This window comes from Microcaecilia unicolor, chromosome 9 (genome assembly GCF_901765095.1).
Source record: "Microcaecilia unicolor chromosome 9, aMicUni1.1, whole genome shotgun sequence".
Taxonomy (NCBI): Eukaryota; Metazoa; Chordata; class Amphibia; order Gymnophiona; family Siphonopidae; genus Microcaecilia; species Microcaecilia unicolor.
In genome coordinates, this window is record NC_044039.1 from 152,002,033 (window position 1) to 152,025,192 (window position 23,160).

General features: G+C 46.8%; 1 protein-coding gene across 3 annotated transcripts in view; it reads right to left on the reverse strand.

The window, feature by feature from the left end:
• Positions 1 to 23,160, reverse strand: part of TRAPPC6B (trafficking protein particle complex 6B) — a 42,039-nt gene that overhangs the window by 4,658 nt on the left and 14,221 nt on the right. For all 3 annotated transcript variants that reach the window (XR_003943348.1, XR_003943347.1, XM_030214526.1), the window contains exons 4-5: positions 18,625 to 18,708; positions 6,343 to 6,436 (exon numbers count right to left, since the gene is read on the reverse strand). Coding sequence is in view for 1 of the 3 variants with exons in the window: in XM_030214526.1 (XP_030070386.1) it covers positions 6,343 to 6,436; positions 18,625 to 18,708 (178 nt within the window). In the remaining 2 variants the exon portion in view is untranslated. The remainder of the gene's footprint in view (positions 1 to 6,342; positions 6,437 to 18,624; positions 18,709 to 23,160) is intronic.

Consider the following 23,160-nt stretch of genomic DNA (forward strand, 5'->3'; position numbering starts at 1 on the left):
TCAAATCTTTTTCATTCTTTTAAGTTAAAATCTCAAAAGACTTTTAAACCTGAAAACACAGTTAAACATGGTATACCTTTTTCCTGCTCTGTCAGAACATGAGAGAAGATTCTTCAATAGAAAGATGTAATTTTCAGAATACTGAATACCCTTTCCATAAGCAATAGTAAATGTAGTAGCATATACAAGAAAGTCGGGGATAAGAAAAGTAACTTAAGTCATGACAAATTCAAAAGGAAAAATTAGACCTTACCTGCTAATTTGCTTTCCTTTAATCCCTCCGGACCGGCCCAGGATTGGACTGATGGGTTGTGCACGCCTACCAGCAGGTGGAGACTGAGGAAAAAAAAAAAACTCTGACTCTAGCGAGCCAATAAGAGCCCTGGTCATGTGACCCTAGCCTCAGTATTTGAATAAGAAAGCAGAAAGGAAAAGAAGAACCTATATTCTGTGCCGTGAGGAATCCAAGCAGCCAGGCAGCACAAGAGAAACGTGCTTAAACTACGGCTCGGCCGTGATATTAGGCCAACCAACAACTCGCTTCAGAGCTGAGGTATTGCCAACTATGTACAGATTAATGCCTTTCTTTAAACTGTTCAACAGATATAACATGGAGTTATGAAGACTCTGCAAACTGTTCAACTTGCATAATATCATGAATTGCGTAACCCTTGAAACTTGGAGAAACATCATGCAATTTCTTTAACTGTCTAACTAACAGAACAGCTCTGTAGACAGTTGAATGTCTGTACACAGTAATGTTTAACTTAATCTGAAATGTTTAACTTTGCCTGAAAGATAGCACACGGGAGGGGCCTGGGCTGGTCCGGAGGGATTAAAGGAAAGCAAATTAGCAGGTAAGGTCTAATTTCTCCTTCCTTAGCATCCCTCCGGACCAGCCCAGGATTGGACTGATGGGACGTAACAAAGCAGTAGTCCTAAGGGAGGGACCCCAGCAAACCTGCTGTGAGTACTCGTGATGCAAAGACCGCCTCCTGACGACACTGGACATCCAGCCTGTAATGCTTAGAGAAAGAATGGAGAGAAGACCAAGTCACCGCCTTACAGATCTCCGCTGGAGGTACCAAGAAACACTCCGCCCACGAAGCTGCCTGCCCACGAGTAGAGTGAGCTTTCAGCGCCTCAGGAACTGGTCTGCCCGCCAAGAGATAAGCAGACGCTATCATCTCCTTAATCCACCGAGACAACGTGGGCTTAGAAGCTGACAATCCCTTGCGGCGACCAGCAAAAAGAAGAAAAAGACGATCCGAGCGACGGAAGTCCTCCGTAACAGCCAGATATCGTTTAAGAACTCTCTTAACATCCAAAGTACACAACTTCCGCTGCTGTTGCGTACCAGAGGCCGATCCCAGAACAGGAAGAAAAACCGACTGGGACAGATGAAAACGAGAGAGTACCTTAGGCAAAAAAAAGAAGGAACCGGCCGAAGGACTACCCGCTCTTTAGAAAATTCCAGAAATGGAGATCTACAGGAAAAAGCTTGCAACTCCGAGACTCTTCGAGCGGAAGCAATAGCCACCAAAAACACTGTCTTAAGCGTTAAATCCTTCAGAGAACATGCTTGTAGTGGCTCAAAAGGAGGGTTTGTCAGAGACGAAAGAACCAGATTAAGGTCCCAAGATGGAAAGGCCGATCTAACCGGAAGACGAAGGAGACTAACCAGTTTCAAAAAACAAGCTACTTCGGGAAGACAAGCCAAAGACTTGCCTCAAATCCTGCCTCTGAAACAGGAAAGAGCTGCCGCCTACACCTTCAAAGAAGAATGAGACAGGCCCTTATCAAAACCTCGCTACAGAAAATCTAACATCTGAGCCACTGATGCACGAAAAGGGATAATGTCAGCCTTTGCACACCATTCCTCAAAAATTCTCCAAGTGCGAATATAGTTTAAAGAAGTGGAACGCCGCCGAGAATGTAGCATGGTGGAAATCACTGGCGCCGAAAAACCCCTCTTAGCTAAACGGGCTCGTTCAAGAGCCAAGCCGTAAGACAAAATCGAGCTGGATCTGGATGTGGATCTGGTCCTTGAACCAGCAAAGTCTTGTGTACCGGCAGACGGAGAGGAGACGCCACGGAGAGACGTTGGAGATCTGCATACCAAGGACGCTGAGGCCAGTCTGGAGCCACCAAAATTATCGGACCCTCGTGATCTTCGATCTTCTGTAGGAGGCAACCTAATAGTGGCCATGGAGGAAATGCATAAAGAAGGCCTGTGGGCCACGGCTGCAAGAGGGCGTCTACCCCTGCTGCTCTTGCATCTCTTCGGCGACTGAAGAAGTGAGGAACTTTGAAGTTGAGACTGGAGGCGAACAGGTCTAGTACTAGAAGAGCCCAGCGCTCTACTATCAACTGAAACGCCCATTCCCCGGGATCGAGAGTGTGGCGGCTGAGAAAGTCTGCTTGAACGTTGTCTACTCCTGCTACATGCGAGCCCGAGATGGCCGTGAGATGAATTTCCGCCCACGTAAGAAGACTCTCCGCTTCTTGACGCAGAAGACGGCACCTCGTTCCTCCCTGGCGGTTGATGTAGGCTACTGCCGAGGCATTGTCCAAGAGAATTCGCACCGCTTTGCCCACCAGAAGAGAACCGAAGTGCTGCAGGGCTAACTGAACTGCTCTGGTCTCCAGACAGTTGATGGATTGAGCTGCTTCCCACGGGGACCAGAGACCCTGGGTCCACTGGTCTAGGCAATGAGCTCCCCAGCCCCTGAGACTGGCATCTGTTGTCAGTGGTATCCACCAAGGAGACTCCAATGGCATCCCTACAGTGAGATTCTTCATCCGTAGCCACCAAAATAGGGAAACTCGCTCGCGGTGGCGCAGAGACAACCTCCTCAGAAGGGAATCTGTTTGAGCAGACCACCGGGTCAGAAGGGACCACTGAAGAGACCGCATGTGAGCCCTGGCCTGGGGAACTACCTCTATCGTGGCTGCCATGGAAACGAGAAGATAATCTCGAACACAAGGTACCCTCTGATGCATCAAATTCATTGAGATCTGAGCTTTAGAATTCTACCCTGTGGAAGAAAAACTCGACCCCTCGCAGTATCGAAGGTGACCCCCAAATACTCTAGAGACTGAGAGGGAACCAGATGGCTCTTGGCTATATTCACCACCCAACCGAGGGACTGCAGGAACGCTACCACTCGCTCTGTGACTTGACAACTCTCTTGATAAGACTTCGCCCTTATCAACCAGTCGTCTAGGTAAGGGTGAACCAGAATCCCTTCCTTCCTGAGAGCCGCTGCATCCACGACCATAACTTCGGTAAATGTCTGCGGAGCTGTCGCCAGACCGAAAGGCAGAGCGCGAAACTGATAATGGCGCCCTAGAATCGCGAAATGCAAAAACGTGTGGTGAGCCGGACAGATAGGAATATGTAAATAGGCCTCCGTCATATCCAAGGCTGTTAGATACTCTCCCTTGCGGACAGCCACTATGACTGACCTTAGGGTCTCCATACGAAAACTGGTGATCTTGAGGGCGCGATTGACAGCTTTGAGGTCTAAAATGGGGCGAAAGGAGTCCTCCTTTTTTGGCACCACAAAGTAAATGGAATACCGACCTTGCCTGCGCTGGGAAGGAGGGACTGGACAAATAGCCTGTAGATCTAAGAGCCTCTGTAGAGTCTCCCGAACCGCCCGTGCTTTGAGAGGAGAGCGACAGGGAGACTCCAGAAAGGCGTCTGAAACAGGCCTTGCGAATTCTAAGGCATAACCGTCTCGGACAACTTCCAAGACCCACTGATCTGAGGTAATTTGGGCCCACCTCTGATAAAACCGAGCTCCGACCAGGACCAGAGGAAGGGCCCTCGCACCTTCATTGGGAAGCCCGCGATGGGGAATGAAAACTTGCGCCTGAGAGTCTGCCTCCTCTGCGATAACCGCGAAAGGACTGAGACCTGTTGAAAAACCGAGACCTCTGAGTCTGAGGACCCCTATCAGATTGAAATCTACGGAAAGAGCACAGATGACTACGACCAAACAAAGCTCCGCGACTAGACTGCCGAGGCCTATCCTCCGGAAGACGAGGAACTTTAGAATCCCCTAGGGACTGGACCAATTTATCCAAGTCCTCACCGAACAAAAAGGAACCTTTAAATGGAAATTTACTTAATTTAGATTGGAGGTCGCATCCGCCGACCAGCCCTTCAACCAAAGAGATCGACGAGCTGCGACTCCCAAGGCCAAGGACTTAGAAGAAGCCCTCAACAAATCATACAGAGCATCGGCTAAAAAAGCAGAGCCTCTCTCAATCTTAGCTACTTCTAAATCAATTGCGCCTAGATCGGAAGAACTATCTAAAACTCTTTCCGCCCAACAAAAGCAAGCTCTAGCCACCAGAGAACCACAAATGGCCGCCTGTACTGCCAGAGAAGAAACATGAAAACTATTCTTTAGAAGAGTGTCAAGCCTTCTATCCTGAGCATCCCGTAACGCCGTTCCGCCATCTACCGGGACCGTATTGGGCTTAGTTACAGCCGAAACCACGGCATCTACCATGGGAAGCTTAAGCAGAGCCCTATCAGGCTCTGGGACAGGGTTGTTGTTGTTGTTACATTTGTACCCCGCGCTTTCACACTCAGGGCAGGCTCAATGCGGCTTACGTGGGGCAATGGAGGGTTAAGTGACTTGCCCAGAGTCACAAGGAGCTGCCTGTGCCTGAAGTGGGAATCGAACTCAGTTCCTCAGTTCCCCAGGACCAAAGTCCACCACCCTAACCACTAGGCCACTCCTCCACTCGCTGCATCGATTTAGAGGGACGAAAAGCCGCATCCGGGACCTCCCATTGCGCTTTAATAACCTCCCAAATATCTTGATGCATTGGAAAAGTCTTTGTGGAAGCTCTGGATCCCTTAACTAAGATATCCACCTTTCGCACCTCCAAGTCAGAAAGAGGAGCCTCAAAATGCAAAGTGGAGGATACCATAGCGATGAGATCCTGCAAGTCCTCTCCATGGAACACTCGAGCCACCGCTGGATCCTCCCCCTGAGACAAAGGCCCAGCGTCTGGATCCAATGAGGAAGGATCTTCCCAAGAATGTTCCCCTAAAGCCTCTTCCTCCTCTAAAAGAGGCATTTCTTGATCTGGAGAGGAAAACAAATCAAATTGTGTGTCCCATTCCCGACGTCTTTTGGCAGGGAGGATGGATGGAACAGTCTCCTCTGACACTCCTGCTCCTGAAGTGCCCTTCTGCATCAGAAACGCCTGATACATCTGCAAGACAAACTCAGGAGGAAAACCCCCTGCCTGAGTGCTTGCAGTGTTCAAAATAACCCCCGATTCAGGTTCAGCTAAAGATGCCGAGCTGCGCAAAGCAGACAGCTCTCCTGCAGAAGGAATCTGAGCAGAAGTTAAAATGGCCACCGTTCGCGCCAAGTTGCCAGCGCTACCCGCAAAAGCTGAGCCTGAGGCCTCCGCAGCCAGCGCCAACGACCTCGCGGGGGAAGAAGGAACCGCCGCCAAAAGGGGCCCCGACGTCGACGGAGGGAGAGGAGCAGAGGAAACTTCGAGCGGCGTGCAGTACTTACACGTGCCTGAGGCATTAACGCCTCGGCGCTGACAAACTGAGCACCTCTTCAACTTCTCTGACATTTCGGAGAAAACAACGTGCACGCGTGTGCTCACACCAACGCGGTTCGCGTGAAATTCCTTTTATTTAATTAGCAATCGAGAACGAAGCGGCAGCCAAGAAAAAAAATCACCCGAAACTACTTAAAACCCGTGAGAACAGCAAAGAGGGCACAAACAGCTGAAATAGGTTTTTTTTTTTTTTTTTTACACAAATCTGCAACACAGCCAAGTGTGACACCCCAGAGGCTGAGAACAACGGAGAAGTAAAGAAAAAGCCTCTAACAGTATTCCTCAGGTACAGAAGAGAAAACAACTAAATAGAGATATATAGAGATATATACCAGAAAGAGAGACTAATGGGCTCACGTCCTACCTGCTGGGAGACTGAGAAAATACTGAGGCTAGGGTCACATGACCAGGGCTCTTATTGGCTTGCTAGAGTCAGAGTTTTTTTTTTCCTCAGTCTCCACCTGCTGGTAGGCGTGCACAACCCATCAGTCCAATCCTGGGCCAGTCCGGAGGGATGCTAAGGAAGTGGTGGTTAAGGTTGAGTTCCTGTGGGTTTCTTTAATACACTGACAAATCTACCCACAAGGGTTGCTTAATCTAGATGTCAACCTAACACCCATTAATACTAAAGATGAGGAACATAGATCCCTCACCACTTTCCATTAACCATTAAAAGTGAAATACCAGGAATATATATGGTGCTAAAAAAACAAATATAGGAATCAAGGATGTACTCACATGCAGGCATGGTAGAGACTTCAGCTGTCACAATACTCTTTATTCCCAGATTTGATAAGCCACCTCTGATTAGTCCACAGGTGAATGCCAAATACTAAAAACAAATACATACATAAAATAAATTTGCATTTTGTTCAAAGTATTAACTATTCTACATAACTTTAAATACCATAAACAATGTAAAGAACGAAGATACTGTACACACGTACAATATTACAAAAGAATCCCCAGTTCAACCACAAAAGGAGGAGATTTGTTTTACAGATACAAAGGGTAGAGTGTCATAGACTTGATATACCACCTTCCTGTGATACAAGTAAAGCAGTTTACATTTATTATATACAGGTACTTTCTCTGTCCCTACTGGGCTCACAATCTGTTTTGATACCTGGGGCAATGTAGAGTTAAGGGACTTGCCCAGGGTCACAAGGAGCTGCAGGGGGAATTGAACTCAGTTCCTCAGATTCTCAGCCCACTGCCCTAACCATTAGGCTACTCATCCACTGATGCTTCATAACATGGAAAGATATACTACCTGGTGTACACTAAAGGGGTTATTTTAGAAGCACCTCCACATGTAAATAGCACATGTTTTTAATATAGTAACAGGGAAGGTAAAATTATGTATAATCATACCTGATAATTTTCTTTCCATTAATCATAGCTGATCAATCCATAGACTGGTGGGTTGTGTCCATCTACCAGCAGGTGGAGATAGAGAGCAAACTTTTGCCTCCCTATATGTGGTCATGTGCTGCCGGAAACTCCTCAGTATGTCGATATCAAAGCTCCATCCGCAGGACTCAGCACTTAGAGAATTACACCCACGAAGGGACACTCTGCCCAGCTCACCACCGCCGAAACGGGGGAGGGGAATTAACCCAGCTCATCCCCACACAAGTGGGGGAGGGGAATCCGTCCAGCTCATCCCCGCGGAGCGGGGGAGGGACACCACACCCGCCGATGCGGGGGGATCTGGCCTATCCTGCAACCGCAACCGCGGGAGGAGCTGACTGACCCTAACACCGCCGAAGCGGGAGGGGTACAAAGCTGCCCTACAGCCGCACGAAGCGGGAGGGAGTGCCGGCAGAATTTAAATCTCAATCCAGCCCCGTAAAACGGAGGGGAGAGGAATGCAGCAGCTCACTGTAACACAAACTCGTCTCAACTCTTGAAGAATCCAAGTGAAAAAACTTGAACACGAAGTCTTTCTGAAGTAACTGAAGACTAAACTTGAACCTGAAATGCAACCAGAATAAAAACAGTACAGATATCTGGGAGGGGCTATGGATTAATCAGCTATGATTAATGGAAAGAAAATTATCAGGTATGATTATACATAATTTTACCTTCCATATCATCAAGCTGATCAATCCATAGACTGGTGGGATGTACCGAAGCAGTACTCACCCAGGGCGGGACATTGAAATCCCTGACCTCAACACTGAAGCTCCAAACCGGGCCTCCGCCCGTGCAGCCACAGTCAAACGGTAATGCTTGGAGAATGTATGAGCCGAAGCCCAAGTTGCCGCCTTGCATATCTCTTCCAAGGAGACGGACCCGGCCTCTGCCATCGAGGCCGCCTGAGCTCTTGTGGAGTGAGCCTTCAGCTGGATAGGCGGCACCTTCCCCGCGGCCACATAAGCCGCTGCAATGGCTTCCTTGACCCATCTTGCCACTGTAGGCTTAGCAGCCTGCAGACCCCTACGAGGACCTGCAAACAGGACAAACAGATGATCTGACTTCCGGAAATCATTGGTCACTTCCAAGTATCTGATGATGACTCGTCTCACATCCAGATATTTAAGAGCAGAGTACTCCTCTGGGTAGTCCTCCCTACGAAAGGAAGGGAGACAGAGCTGCTGATTCACATGGAAGCGAGAAACAATCTTGGGCAGGAAGGAAGGCACTGTGCGAATAGTCACTCCTGCCTCAGTGAACTGCAGAAAAGGCTCTCGACAAGAGAGCGCCTGGAGCTCGGAAACTCTTCTGGCTGAAGTGATAGCCACCAAAAAGACTGCTTTCAACGTCAGGTCTTTCAGAGATGCCCTCGACAAGGGTTCAAAAGGCGGCTTCTGCAATGCTCTTAGCACCAGGCTGAGATTCCACGCAGGCACCACTGAGTACAGAGGAGGGCGCAGGTGATTAACTCCCCTGAGAAAGCGCACCACATCTGGCTGCGAAGCCAGGGAAACACCCTTCAGGCGGCCCCTGAAGCAAGCCAGAGCCGCTACCTGGACTCTAAGGGAACTGAGCGACAGGCCTTTCTCCAGACCTTCTTGCAGGAACGCCAACACTGAAGAAATTGGAGCAGTGAAGGGAGAAAGTGAGCCTGCTTCACACCACGCTGCAAAGATACGGCAAACCCTGGCGTAAGCAGTAGAAGTAGAGCGCTTCCTCGCTCTCAGCATAGTGGCGATGACCTTGTCTGAGAAGCCCTTCTTCCTCAGACGCTGCCGCTCAATAGCCAGGCCGTAAGACCAAAGGGGGAGGGATCCTCCATCACCACGGGACCCTGATGTAACAGGCCCTGCTCCACTGGCAGCCGCAGAGGATCGTCGACTGAGAGCCTGATCAAGTCCGCATACCAGGGACGTCTGGGCCAATCCGGACCCACCAGGATTACCCTGCCGGGATGCTTTGCCACCCGGTCTAGCACCCTGCCCAACATGGGCCAGGGCGGGAACACATAGAGAAGCTCTTGTGTCGGCCACTGTTGGAGAAGAGCATCTACTCCCAGGGAACGAGGGTCCCGTCCTCTGCTGAAAAAGCGCGGCACTTGGCAATTGGCCGATGACGCCATCAGATCTAGGCTCGGCTGGCCCCAGCGCTTCGTGATGTCCAAGAACGCCTGAGCAGATAGCTGCCACTCTCCGGGCTCCAAGGTATGGCGACTGAGAAAGTCCGCCTTGACATTCATGACTCCGGCAATGTGGGCCGCTGAAAGCTGCTCCAGGTTCGCTTCCGCCCACCGGCAAAGATTCATAGCCTCCTTGGCTAGAGGGGCGCTCTTGGTACCTCCCTGGCGGTTGACATAGGCCACAGCCGTGGCATTGTCCGACATGACCCGTACAGGCTTCCACACCAGTACCGGGATGAACTCCAAAAGCGCCAACCGAATGGCTCTGAGTTCCAGGAGGTTGATAGACCACTTTGCCTCTGCAGGAGACCAGAGCCCCTGAGCTGTCCTTCCCAAGCAGTGGGCTCCCCAGCCCGACAACGAGGCGTCCGTCGTGACGACAATCCACTCTGGGGTCACCAGAGGCATTCCCGCAGACAACTTGTCTGTCTGCATCCACCAGCTCAGTGCCTTGCGCACTGCTGGGTCCAGGGGAAGGCGCACAGCATAATCCTCCGACATCGGAGTCCAGCGCTGCAACAAAGAGTATTGAAGTGGTCTCATATGAGCCCTGGCCCAGGGCACTACTTCCATCGTGGCCGTCATAGAGCCCAACAGCTGCACATAGTCCCAAGCCCGAAGAGGAGAGGCTACTAGGAACTGGTCCACCTGAGCCTGAAGTTTGACAATCCGATTGTCTGGCAGGAACACTCTGCCCACTTGGGTGTCGAATCGAACTCCCAGGTACTCCAGGGACTGAGTCGGGCGCAGCTGGCTCTTCTCCCAGTTGATGATCCATCCCAGGGAGCTCAAAAGAGCAACTACCCGGTCCACAGCTTTGCCGCACTCTGCATAAGAGGGGGCTCGGATCAACCAGTCGTCCAGATAAGGATGGACTAGTACCCCTTCCTTTCGTAGGAAGGCCGCGATGACCACCATTACTTTGGAAAAGGTCCGCGGAGCAGTAGCCAACCCGAATGGGAGGGCTCTGAACTGGAAGTGTCGTCCCAGGACTGCAAAACGCAGAAAGCGTTGATGAGGAGGCCAGATGGGAATATGCAGGTACGCTTCCTTGATGTCCAAGGATGCCAGGAACTCTCCTGCCTTCACTGCCGCTATAACAGAGCGGAGAGTCTCCATGCGAAAGTGCCGCACTTTCAAGGCCCGATTGACCCCTTTGAGGTCGAGGATAGGCCGGACAGAACCTCCTTTCTTTGGTACCACAAAGTAAATGGAGTAACGTTCCTTGCCAAGCTGACTTTCTGGCACCGGAACGACCGCGCCCAGGCGGATCAGATTGTCCAAGGTCTGCTGTACTGCCACAGCTTTGACCGGAGACTTGCAGGGAGAGAGTACGAACCCGTCTTTTAAGGGTCGGCAGAACTCTAGCTTGTAGCCGTCTCTGATGACTTCCAGCACCCACGCGTCTGAAGTTATTGTGGTCCACTCGCCCAGAAACGGGGACAGTCGTCCTCCAATCTGCACTGGGGCGTGGACCAAGGCCCCGTCATTGGGTACGAGACCCTGGGGGAGGACCGGAGGAAGCACCTCCGGGACGGCGGTCTCTGCGAAAGGAATGCTGCTTGGGGGAGAAAGTCCTCTTAAAGGAAGAGGGGGCAGAGTAACCCGACTTGCCCGGGCGGTACCGACGGGCTTCCTGCAACCGTCCTCTGAAGGTACCGGGACGAGTACTAGCTCGAGCCCTGACCTCTGGTAACTTCTTGCCCTTAGACGTGCCGAGATCGGTCACGATTTTGTCCAGCTCGACCCCAAAGAGCAGCTTGCCTTTAAAAGGCAACCTAGCCAGGCGGGATTTAGAGGCGTGGTCAGCCGACCAATGTTTCAGCCAAAGCCACCGCCGCGCAGAGATTGTCTGAGCCATGCCTTTCGCTGAGGCCCTCAAGACATTATACAGCAAGTCTGCCAAATAGGCTAAGCCCGATTCCAGGGCCGGCCAATCAGCCCTCAAGGAATGATCCGAGGGGGAAGCCCGCTGCACCATAGTCAGGCACGCCCTGGCCACATAGGAGCCGCAAACTGAGGCCTGCAAACTTAAAGCAGCCGCCTCAAAGGACGACCTTAAGGCCGCCTCCAATCTTCTGTCTTGGGCGTCCTTTAGGGCCGTGCCACCTTCCACCGGCAACGCCGTTTTCTTAGTCACCGCAGTGATTAAAGAATCCACGGTAGGCCACAGATAGGCCTCACGTTCACTCACAGCCAAAGGATAGAGGCGGGACATAGCCCTAGCCACTTTAAGGCTCGCTTCTGGGACATCCCACTGAGCCGAAATTAAGGTGTGCATGGCATCATGCACGTGGAAGGTTCTAGGCGGGCGCTTCGTCCCCAGCATAATGGCAGAGCCAACAGGGGCTGAAGGAGAGACGTCCTCCGGAGAGGAAATCTTCAAAGTGTCCATGGCCTGTACCAACAGGTTGGGCAAATCCTCTGGGCTAAAGAGCCGCGCTGCAGAGGGGTCATCCGCTCCATGCGAGCGGGGATCCGTCTCCTCCAAGGAATCCGCAAAGGACCGTTGGGAGACCTCAGACACGCTGCCCTCATCTACATCGGAGGAGACAAATTCCTCCAAGGCCTGGGAATCAACCCGAGGGCGTTTGCCTCTGGGAACCTCAACCTCTTTTCCAGACGAGGGAGCAGGGGCAGCGCTGTGCATGAGGAAGGCCTGATGCAGCAGCAAAACAAACTCGGGGGAGAAACCCCCCAGACTGTGCACTTCCGCAGCCTGGGCAACAGCCCTAGACGCACCCTCAACCGGCGCTCGCAAGAGCGGGGGAGAGACATGCTGCGCATCCAAAATGGCGTCCGGCGCGACACTCCGCGAAGGAGCCGCGCGGGAAGAACGGCTCTTAACTTTAGCCGCTTTTGTGCCGTCGCCCAAATTAAGGGCGTTCATGGCATTAATGTCTCCAACCTCAAGGGCGGCCCAAGAAGAAGCCGTCCGAGCCGCGTGGCCGGCCAAGATGGCGGAGGCGAGGAGCGGGGGATGGGCGTTTATGGCGGGAAAAACCGCCACGCCGGAGGAAGGACCGGGACATACATCGGTCACGAAACTGTCACCCGACAAGGGCGAATCAGGCTTTAAGACCCCCGCATCCCCTCTAGAAGCGCTCAAGCGATCCGGGGAGCGACCCTTTGCGCCCTCGCCCTCCGACGCCATATGCCACGAGGAGAAGAATCGGGGAACCCCCTGCCTGCTATAAAAAGGTAAAAATTACCTGCTGTCCGCTCCGAGCTGTAACGACCTGGTGTCCCAGTGAGTAGCTGCAATAGACGCTTAAATAAACGTCGAAATAAACGCCTTTAAGGACGTTCAAAATTTTTTTTTTTTTTTTTTAACGGAGCCAGCGGGAGGGGGGAGAAAAGGAGGGACCTGGCACCACCAGGTTTGCACTTGCTCAAAAGAGCCCTCAACCCCAGGCACTCAACAAAACCTAAAAATTAGGCTTGGAGGCCTAGCCAGAGCTGCTGCTGTGTGTGACCACCACCTGCTGAGATAGAGAACATACTGAGGAGTTTCCGGCAGCACATGACCACATATAGGGAGGCAAAAGTTTGCTCTCTATCTCCACCTGCTGGTAGATGGACACAACCCACCAGTCTATGGATTGATCAGCTTGATGATATGGAAGTAATTATAACATATATATTATTTGTTTGTTACATGCTTCAGACTTCTATGATGAGGCAGGTTAGTAAAGATTTACATGTGTAGTTTGCATAGATATACATATGCTAATTTCAGAAAGCTGCTATTTACATGTGGAGCTCCATACAACGCCAAGATTAAGAGGCATCTGAATGTGCCTTGGGTACTAAATCTAGATGAGCATTTCCCCATTTTAAAAAGCAAATACACGGGAGACTGATCAAGATGGCGCCGAGACCAGAGGTGCTATGCTGAGCTCGGGAGATTCCTTTTTCCTCCAAGTATTATTTCTTGAATTAATAATGCCAAAGAGAAAGGGAAAGATTAGAGGAGGTTCCTCCTTACCCTCTACGGACCCTACTCTTTGTCAGTTACCGATAACAGCATATGCAATGCCAACTGCACCCAGGGGCACTCCTTTGACCGGCACAGAGAGGAGTCCCCAGTCTGGAGAGTGAGGTTTCACTTTGCCCACGGAGTCCAGAGAAGCAGGCTCTAGAAGCAAAGAGCATGTTGGGAGGAACGCCCGTCGAACCCTCGAAAGTTGGGGTCTCTGGATGAGCTAAGGAGGGCTCTTCCCATGTTACTGCAACGCTTCAAGAGGGAGTTTCTCCTGAAAATCAGAGCCTCTTAGTTACCCCTTGGGAAGCACAGCAGAATTTGATCGGGCTAGAGGCAACACCTGGAACGCTGATGGGGGTTGAAATGTGGCCGTTGGAGAGACCAGCAAAAGTAACACTGGAGTCCCTGTATAAAGTGTGTCTCACTTCTGTCTCCAATACAAAGTCAAATGCCTCAATGATAGAATTGCTTCTCGACTAGTCCTTCAGAAGTCAAACATAAAAAATTATGAAACATCTTTATCCCAAGGTAAAGAGGTGGAATGTAAATTATTACACAATGCTGATGTTGTTCATCGTAAGTTGGAGAACTTAGAGAATGGAGCTAGATCACTGAATTTGAGAATATTAAACTTTCCTTCTATTAAGTATAGCTCCCCAAGGGACTTATTTCACAAATTCTTAAAAGAAGTTCTTCAATATCCTGAGAATGGGCTTCCCCCAATACAAAAACTTTATTATTTGCCATCTTCACTAGCTCGAGAAGCCAGGTTGAAAGGCAAGTTGGGGTGAATTTGTCGTCTGATAGTCTGAGAGATCGCAAGGTGAGGTGGACTTTCGGGCCACCTTGTTGGTCTCTTTTGTATTTTTCCCAAGATAAAGAGGCTTTGATAAGACTTTATCCGAGACAATCGGTTCCAGTTTTCTTTATGAGAGAAAAGATTCAGATATTTCCGGATGTCTCCAGATCGACACAGGAAAGGAGGAAGAAATTTCTGTTTATGCGACAGGGAGCTCTGACTTTGGGTGCTAAATTTAAGTTAAGGTTTCCACGTAAATGTGTTCTTCAGATAGATAATACTACCTTTCATTTTTTTTTAACCTTTACAACTTCGATCTTTTCTGAATGCAAGAGTTCCTAAAACTGACTTATAATGACCTTTTGGACTCATAGATAGTAATGATGCAGTTGAAATGATCTTTAGCGCGCTATTTTCTTTTGTTTCCTCCTCCTCCTCTCAGGAATGGTGTATATCAGTCCCCCCTTGATTGTGGACTACAGCCTATAATTATTATTGTAGAAGAGGGTTTTCCCCTGAATATTTGTTTCCTTGTAAATTATGGCAGATTGCTTGACAAAGCTTGCTTTGGAATTATGTAAAACGTTTAATAAATAAAAAAAAGCAAATACACATTTATGGAAAAGAAAATTCCCCTTGGGTTTCATTATCATCGCAAAAGCACACAGAGATTTTTATTTCAAATCTCTTTATTAAGCTGATTTGAAACATGTCAAGCAAAATGAGGTTGACAAAAAGAACACAATATCCATTCATGTTATGGACCATTACTACAACTTATGACTGCTTTACCTTTTCTTCATAGGAAAGTCATCCCATCCCTTTTATCATTTTTGTTGCCCTTCTCTGTATCTTTTCTAATTCCACTATATCTTTTTTTCAGATGTGATAACCAGAATTGCAAACAGTATTCAAGCTGCAATCGCACCACAGAGCGATACAAAGGCATTACAGTCTCGATTATCCAACATAAATGGGACTGAGCCGTTGTCAGATAAGAGAGAAGTTGGATAATATGAAAAACAATGGAAAGCCCTTAAAAATGCATTGAAAACATACCCTATGCCTGTTCTTTACGAGTAAAGTATCTATATTAATAAACAAAACTGTACTTTAAACGCTAACCAGTGTGTGAAGCCAGAAAACAGGAAGTGAACCTGCGTACTTCTTAACGGCAACGTGATATCAACACGGGGGGGGGGGGGGGGGGTCTGTCAGATATGCCAGATGGTTGGATTAGCGAAGATCGGATAATCGAGACTGTACTGTAACATTCTCATGGTTGCCATGGTTGGCCACTCTACCTTACACCCCTGGTGGAATTCTGCACACTATTAAACATTTCTGCAAAATTCTGCATGCTATGGGGCTCATTTTCAAAGAACTTAGACTAACAAAGTTCCTTATGTTACTATGTAACTTTTGAAGTCTAAGTGCTTTGAAAACACACCTTTAAATCTGAATAATAATTTTTGGTTTTGAAGTTTAAATGAGTTCACACTCAATGATGCAATATTTTAAATATTTTGGTGAAGACTTCCCCAAAGGATACAATAATAGTGCACCATAAGTAGGGCTTCTGGCGATTTTAATGGTAGAATTTGATTTTACTTGGTAATTTCCTTGAGTCCTGCTACACTAGTCCATACTGGAGGTTAATGCTCAACCAACAGATGGAGTCAGAAAACACTGAATTCCAGTGACATCACAGTCACTTTATAAAGCTAGTGCAGACCTGAAAGCTCCTGTACATCCATATCAAAGCAGCAGATAAACACCCCCAATTAGAGACAAACTGGAAACAAAGATTATAAAACATTCAACAATATGCAACTGAGCGATCATAAACAGGAAAAAAAGTAGGGATGGACAACTGGCCTTCCAACAAGATAGGGTTGTTCCTTTTCCTTTATTTTTATGTTTAAACGTTTTTTATTGACATTGCAGTAACACAAACATTGTCATACAGGTTCTGCATATAACGTCCATCCAACCTCAATCTAAATATACAACAATTGCTAACTAACATACAGCATTTGTGAATTTAATGCCAACATTTATTACCCCATCAAATGTACCTATCCTCCCCCCGCCCTCTTTTCCTTTATTTTTAATGTGACTGAGCAATCATAACCAGGAATCGACCCAAAAAGAGACACTGACTTTTTTTCCCCACATGTATAACAGTCTAGGAAGGGAAATGAACTGGTCTCGCAAAACTCAAGAAAAGGAAATTAGTAGGTAAGATCAAATTTCACCTTCCTTATTCCTGTTATATCAGTCCAGAACACTTCAACATCCTGGGTGGGGAAGACAGCCTCTACTACTACTAATCTCAAAACCGTTCTGCCAAATGCACTATCCCCGAGAGCCTGAATATCCAAACGATGAAGTATCACAAAGGCACGCAGCAATGAGATATAGCTGCCTTACAAATGTCTTCTGGGGATGACACCACTGAATAAGCGCACAAAGAGACCCAGCAGAATGAGTTCCAAGACCAGAATAAAGAAAAAACCTTTCGTGGTTTGCAAACTCGTGTTTTTCCATATCTAGCGAGGAAAACGCAAAGGCGATGACAAAAGTTTTTACAGATGAGACAGGAGACACTTCAACTTGGCGCAACTTTTTACCTTAAATATCCTTGCAAATGTTTAATCTCCTATCAAGCCGTGAAATATGTTTATTTTGATCCTGACCAATTGTCATCTTTTTTAACATCTAAGAGAGCTCCTAGTTAAGTAAAGTTGAATAGAAACTCGTCTGTATCTCAAAATTTGATTTATAAAGTTTACTAGCCGTTGAGCCCATAAAAATGGGCTGGTATTGGAGTTTTCCTTCCCCCCCCCCCTGCGAGGTCGCCACCGCTCCCCCCCCCCCCCATAGTCGCCGCCACCGCTGCCACCCCTCCCCCCGGCCCGGGCCCTCTCTTCGCTTCTGAACTTACACATCCATTTGCCAAACACAGCAAGGCACATCAGCTGAGCTGCCGTGGGCCCTTCCTTCTCTGCCTGTGGCCCCGCCCTCCTGTGACGTAACGTCAGCAAGGGCGGGACACAGGCAGAGAAGGAAGGGGCAGCTCAGCTGATGTGCGTTGCTGCGTTCGGCGAATGGATGTGTAAGTTCAGAAGGGAAGAAAGGGCCCGGGCCGGGTGGAGGGGTGGCGGCGGCGGCAACTCCGAGTGGGGGGAGGGGGGGGTAGGGGTAGCAACCTCGGCGGCGCAGTTTCCCTCTCTGTCCCGCCCCTCCCGTCATCACGTATTGACGCGGGGGCGGGACAGACAGGGAAGTCTGTACTGCGCATTTGCGAGTGAGTACGGTCACTCGCCGTTTATATGTTTGATTACCTATTTTCTCCTATTTAGGAATCTTGGACTCCTGTTGTGGACTTTAAATGAAGCTATAATATTTAATTTGTGTTATAATATCTTTAGATTTAATTGTAATAGTGGATTTTTCTTTACACGTTTATACTTGTTTACTATGTATAAAAACGATAAATAAAATATTAAAAAAAAAAAACGTTAATCCTTAAACTGAATCTGCCATTTAGATGCCTGTCCTTATGTCACAAGATTCTTCTGCAAATCCTTGCAAGCCTCTGCTGTTTTAACTTTTAATGGGGTTTTTTTCCTTCTTACCAGGATCTTATGCTTTTCTCATGCATTCAGTTGGAACTCTTTACATCTTTGTCCAACAATGTATTTTGTGAAAACACTTCGCAAAAGAAAGCCACCGACTTCTATCAGCAGTCCTATTTTACTGGCACAATTAACTTATTGACAGAAGGCACTCTGACAAAGAGCTTTAGAGGTACTCCAAAAAGTTGACACTTTTGAACTCTTACATCCATGTGCAAGCGTAATACAAATTAATGGGCAGATATGCTATGGACCTTAAAATACTGATTTGTAGAACTACATGAAAAGAGTGACAGAAGCTGGAAGATCTTGCCACCTAAAACCTAAGTCCAGTTCAATAGGAACGGCAATACTCAACTGTGATCTGAACCACACACCAGGAACACTTTTCTTTGGGTTCATTAGACCTTTTATGTAATTTTAACCTTAGGTTTGGGGGAATTATGTCGAATGTTTAATGTTTTGCCTATCAGGTTCAATTATTTGACTTTGTTTAATGTCCACACACTTAAGTATGATATTATGCTGGAAATATTCTACTGGGTGTGAACAAACAAGCAGACCAGTAGTTCTATAGTGCTGTATCTATTAGAACAATGACCTGATGTGGCCACATCGGGTCATTGTTCTAATAAACAAACACAGCACTTCAGAACTACTGGTCTGCTTGTTTGACATCTACGTCTGATTGCGGATCATTACCTCTTCTTTCTGTCTGTTAATATTCTACTGGGGTAAATTTTATTGTATTTTTATCCTTATTTTAATAATGTTGTTTATATAAACCATACTATTCATCCTAGTATTGGCTGTTTTGTTCTTTGGGCTGCTGACAGTAAGCAATACAAAAATAAAATAAAATAATGAATTAAAATTCTAAACTGATATTATACCACCTCAAGCACCCACTAAAATAAAAAAAGACAAATTTAAAAAAAGGGTTACTCACAGCACTTCTTAACTTATATCTGCTTACTTCTATACTTAAAAGGATTACCTTGGGTGCATGCTCCAAATATTGCTTTGCAGCAGACATCTGAGTTAGCAGACGAAATTTGTTGTCTTGAAGTACATAAATACCCTTCCAAGAAAATAAAAAGGACAACGTAGTTTGTTAGAAAGAAAGGGATCAGACACTTGGACTTACAAAAATGTGTGAAGTATGACACACTACAACATTGGAAAAATGCACCTTATTTTCATAGGCAGACACTAACTGAAAGGGAAAAAAAAAAATCACAAAAGCCAGTTTAGTACATTGATAGATAACTACTAAGACAACACAATAAATAATTTGAAATAGAAAGTGAACTCCCTGTTCCCGATTAACCATTATGCAAAGTCCTTTATTCAAGAAAAACTAGAGGGACTGCTGTGATCAGCAACATCGCTATCAAAATGGCATCCTATTAAGCAAGCCTTTGATTTGCTAATTTCTATAGTGACTTGAGCAGGTGTCTGGACTTGACTGTGCATACTGCAAAGATTCTGAGTACATAAATGGTTTAAAACTAGACTATCCTACTGCAGATGTGTTTTTTCTATGGTGAGATCACCAAAATATACAGTTTAGCCACTTTGCCTATATAAAATGGCTGAAGGTGGTTTTCAAACTAAGTACAGTGATGTATTAGAAAACAGGCTCTCCCCTCTTGACTGGTTTGAGATCCTCCCCAGACCAAGATTTAGCAGTTCAAACACCACTCATAATACAACTGCAGTCAGCCTTAAGATATTTATTTTAAGACTTTCCAGGTCTAAACTATAAATCTGTATTATGCCACTAAAATACTACTACTACTTAACATTTCTAAAACGCTACTAGGGTTACGCAGCGCTGTACAATTTAACATAGAGGGACAATCCCTGCTCAAAGAGCTTACAATCTAAAAGACAAGTGAACAGTCAGTCCGATAGGGGCAGTCAAATTGGGGCAGTACTATCAATCCACTTAATAAATAATCATGACTCAAATGTAGGTTATGTAGGTTCTGGGGGTAACTTTATAAAGATTTTCCCATATGTAAAGCCTATTTTAGATGTAGAAAATTGAACAACTGCATTTGAATGTAAGAAGTACACACACAGAATGTGTGCACCTACTTTATGCAGACTGACTGCAGGCATCCCCAGTGGCATAGTTTGGGTGGCTTAAGACATAACTATAGCAATTTAAACTGTTAGGCCTAATCACCTTTATTCAATATCACTTGGACCACACCAGCTCAGTGATTCTCTTTCAATCCTTCAGCAGCATTTGATCTCGATCATGCCATCCTACTACAGTGTCTTCAACACATCGGTATAGCAGATCGAGCACTGGCCTGGTTTCAGCCCTATATTCACTCTAGAGAGTACATAGTAAGTCATGAAGGAACTTTATCCAGGCCTTTTTGAGTACTTATGGAGTCCATTCTGGCGCCAACTTTGTTCAACATTTTTATGGCACTACTCAACTCTTGTTCAATCCATAGGTTTTACAGGCTTTGTGTATTCTGACGACAATTCAAATCCACACACATTAATCCTTTTTTTTTCCACCACCTGTCTTGACTATTATAATGTTTATGCCTGTTTACCCTGATACACATTAAAGAAACTTCAATCACTCTAGATCACAGCTATAAGGTTACTCTGTCATACCCATTGCTCTGATTATATTTCACCCTTATTGAAACAATATCATTGGCTCCCCGTTGAACAAAGGATTACTTACAAAATGCCACTCTTACCTTTAAGGCCTTTAGCCTCAATATCCCCAACTATCTTTCCTGTTTAACTATTCCTTACTGCCCCTCTAGAACCCTCCATTCTTTAAACAATCATCGTTTAGTCCTGCCCAGTCCAAAAGAGCACACTTGGAATCAACACGTTACAGCGCATTCTTCTTTCTTGCTGGAATAATCTTGCCCTCTCTCTCTAAAGCAATTCCTCTTTCAAGGACTTCAAAACTGAATTGAAAACCTGGCTTTTCCAACTAGCTTTTGGCGAAACAGTCTGATTGAAACTACCAGTGTTACCCCCTTAACCCTGCTTTTCTTTATTTTGATTTCTTTTAGCTTTGCCTGTCTTTAAACTTTCCTTGTTTTCCTTTATAGTGATGGAGTTCCTTAATTTCTATGGGCTTCTTTTACAAAGCCGCGCTAGTGATTCCTGCACGGCAAATGAGAGGAAGCCCACAGGAATTGAATGGGTTTACTCTCATTTGCTGCACCGAGAATTAGCAGTGCGGCTTTGTAAAAGAGGCCCTATGTTAGCTGCTCAGTTCTGCCCATCAGCTAGAGCAGTATAAAAAGTTCTACAAAGAAATAAATAAAATAAATTATACCCAACCAGCTTCCAAGAGATCAACTCCCTTCATGACAAGCTCTCAAAAGTCACATCCTGGTTATCTGACCACAAAAAAATTAAACCCAGAGAAATCCAAGGCCATCTCCACTTCTGCTTCAGAATATATAGGTACCACCGGCTGCCTCTTTAAAATTGCTCGGTATTTTGTTAGACCACACCTTTAGCTGTCAACCACAACTTTCCACCCTGGATTGGACACTGTTGGAAACAGGATGCTGTGCTTGATGGACTTTCGGTCTGTCCCAGTATGGCAACACTGATGTATTTATGTAAAGACTAGTAAAAAAGGCCCATTTCTGTGAGCAATGAAACGGGCGCTAGCAAGGTTTACTTGCGGCAGCGTTGGGAGGGCGCAGGACAGCAGCGTGGGGAGGGTGCAGGTGGGTAGTTTTTTTTTGGAGGGCGGCAGCTTCGGGGTCCCGGCGGATCAGGTGTTCGGAGGGCACTCCTCCCCCCTGCGTAGCTCGGTGTTTGTTGCTGTGCTTGGGGGGGGGGGGGTGGAGGCCCTGCGTAGGCCGCTGTGCGTCAAGGGGGGGGTAGCGTCGGAGGGCGGTGGAACTGGCGATTGGCTGAGTGTCATAGCCCCGCCCTCCACGTCACCACGTTGTGACGCGAGGGCAGGGCAGACACTCATGGGATCTTGCAACTACAAATTTACATTTAGAATGTTGGATTGTGAATTATGTGTGGATGGGGCGTGGCTGAGGGCGGGTCTATGAGTGAGAGTGAGTGGTGCTGACAGCCTAGAAGACTACAGGGCTTCAGTGTTTCCCTGCCACACAGTGAGGTTCAGAACGTTGGAGGTGAGAATTATTTATATAGATGTTCAATATGATGTGGGTATTAAAAAAAAAAAAAAAAAAAAAAAAAAGAGTAAAACCATTCCTCCCCCAAAAAACGTTCCGCAATCTGGTACAATCCACAGTACTCACCCATGCTGACTACTGGAACAGTATCTTCATTGGTTGTAATGCCCAAATCCTTAAAAAAAAAACTCCAAACCGCCCAAAACACGGCAGCCAGACTTATTTTTGGCAAATCACGGTTCGAAAATGCAACACCTCTCCGTGAAAAACTCCACTGACTCCCCATCAAGGAACGAATAAACTTCAAAGTCCACACAATGATCCTCAAGATCCTCCACGGAGAATCTCCAAGTTACATGACCAAACTAATCGACCTTCCAGCCAGGAACGGGTCCAAATCGTCTCGAACATATCTCAATCTTCACCTGCCTAATTGCAAAGGTCTCAAATACAAAACTTACTATGCATCCAACTTCTCAGTTATAGGCAGCCAACTTTGGAATGCCATACCAAGATTCATCCGAACTACAAACGAACATCTACGCTTCCGAAAGCTGCTGAAAACATACCTCTTCAAACAAGCCTATCCAAATGACCCAACTTAACTTACGATCCTAATTCACACCACTAACATTAAACATACCTCAACCCTTCCCCCACATCTCCTCCTCTTGTCCTTCTCTATACAATTGTATTACCTCTCCGATACTTTGTACCCATACATTGTGCTATTTCTGTGATACTTTGTAACCATACCTTGTAAGCCGCACTGAACCTGCTATTGAGCGGGAAAGAGCGGGGTATAAATGCTACAAATAAATAAATAAAATCACTCCTTCACCCTCCCGCTCTTCCACAACCAGATTACTGTAACTCCCTATACAAGGGCATGAGACAGAAAGACCTACATTGTCTTCAACTAATCCAAAATACCTCTATCAAACTAATCACAGGTTCAAAGAAGTTTGATCATGTAACTCTTCTCTTAAAAGCTGCACACTGGCTACCAATCACACAAAGGATCACTTATAAAGGTTCTTCCTGTGACCTTCAGAATTCGGAGCACTGGTTCCCCTTTATTTTTGGCGCACATCTTGACACCTTATTCCCCATAGCGTACTCTCCACTCTTCAGAACAGCACTTACTTGTTAGACCTTCCTTCCAACAAATCAGGTATGATACCACACGCCACTCTCTCTTTTCTGTGGTAGGTCTTACTCTCCCCTCTCCACCTTAGATCGCAGTTGTCTTTAGGAAAATTTAAAACTGATCTTAAAGCACTTCTCTTTGGAGATGCTTTTTCCTTTTGAACCCAGGACTGTCATCCGTGTGAGCCTGCCGGTCAACTCAGGTTATTCCCCTAATTCAGCAAAGA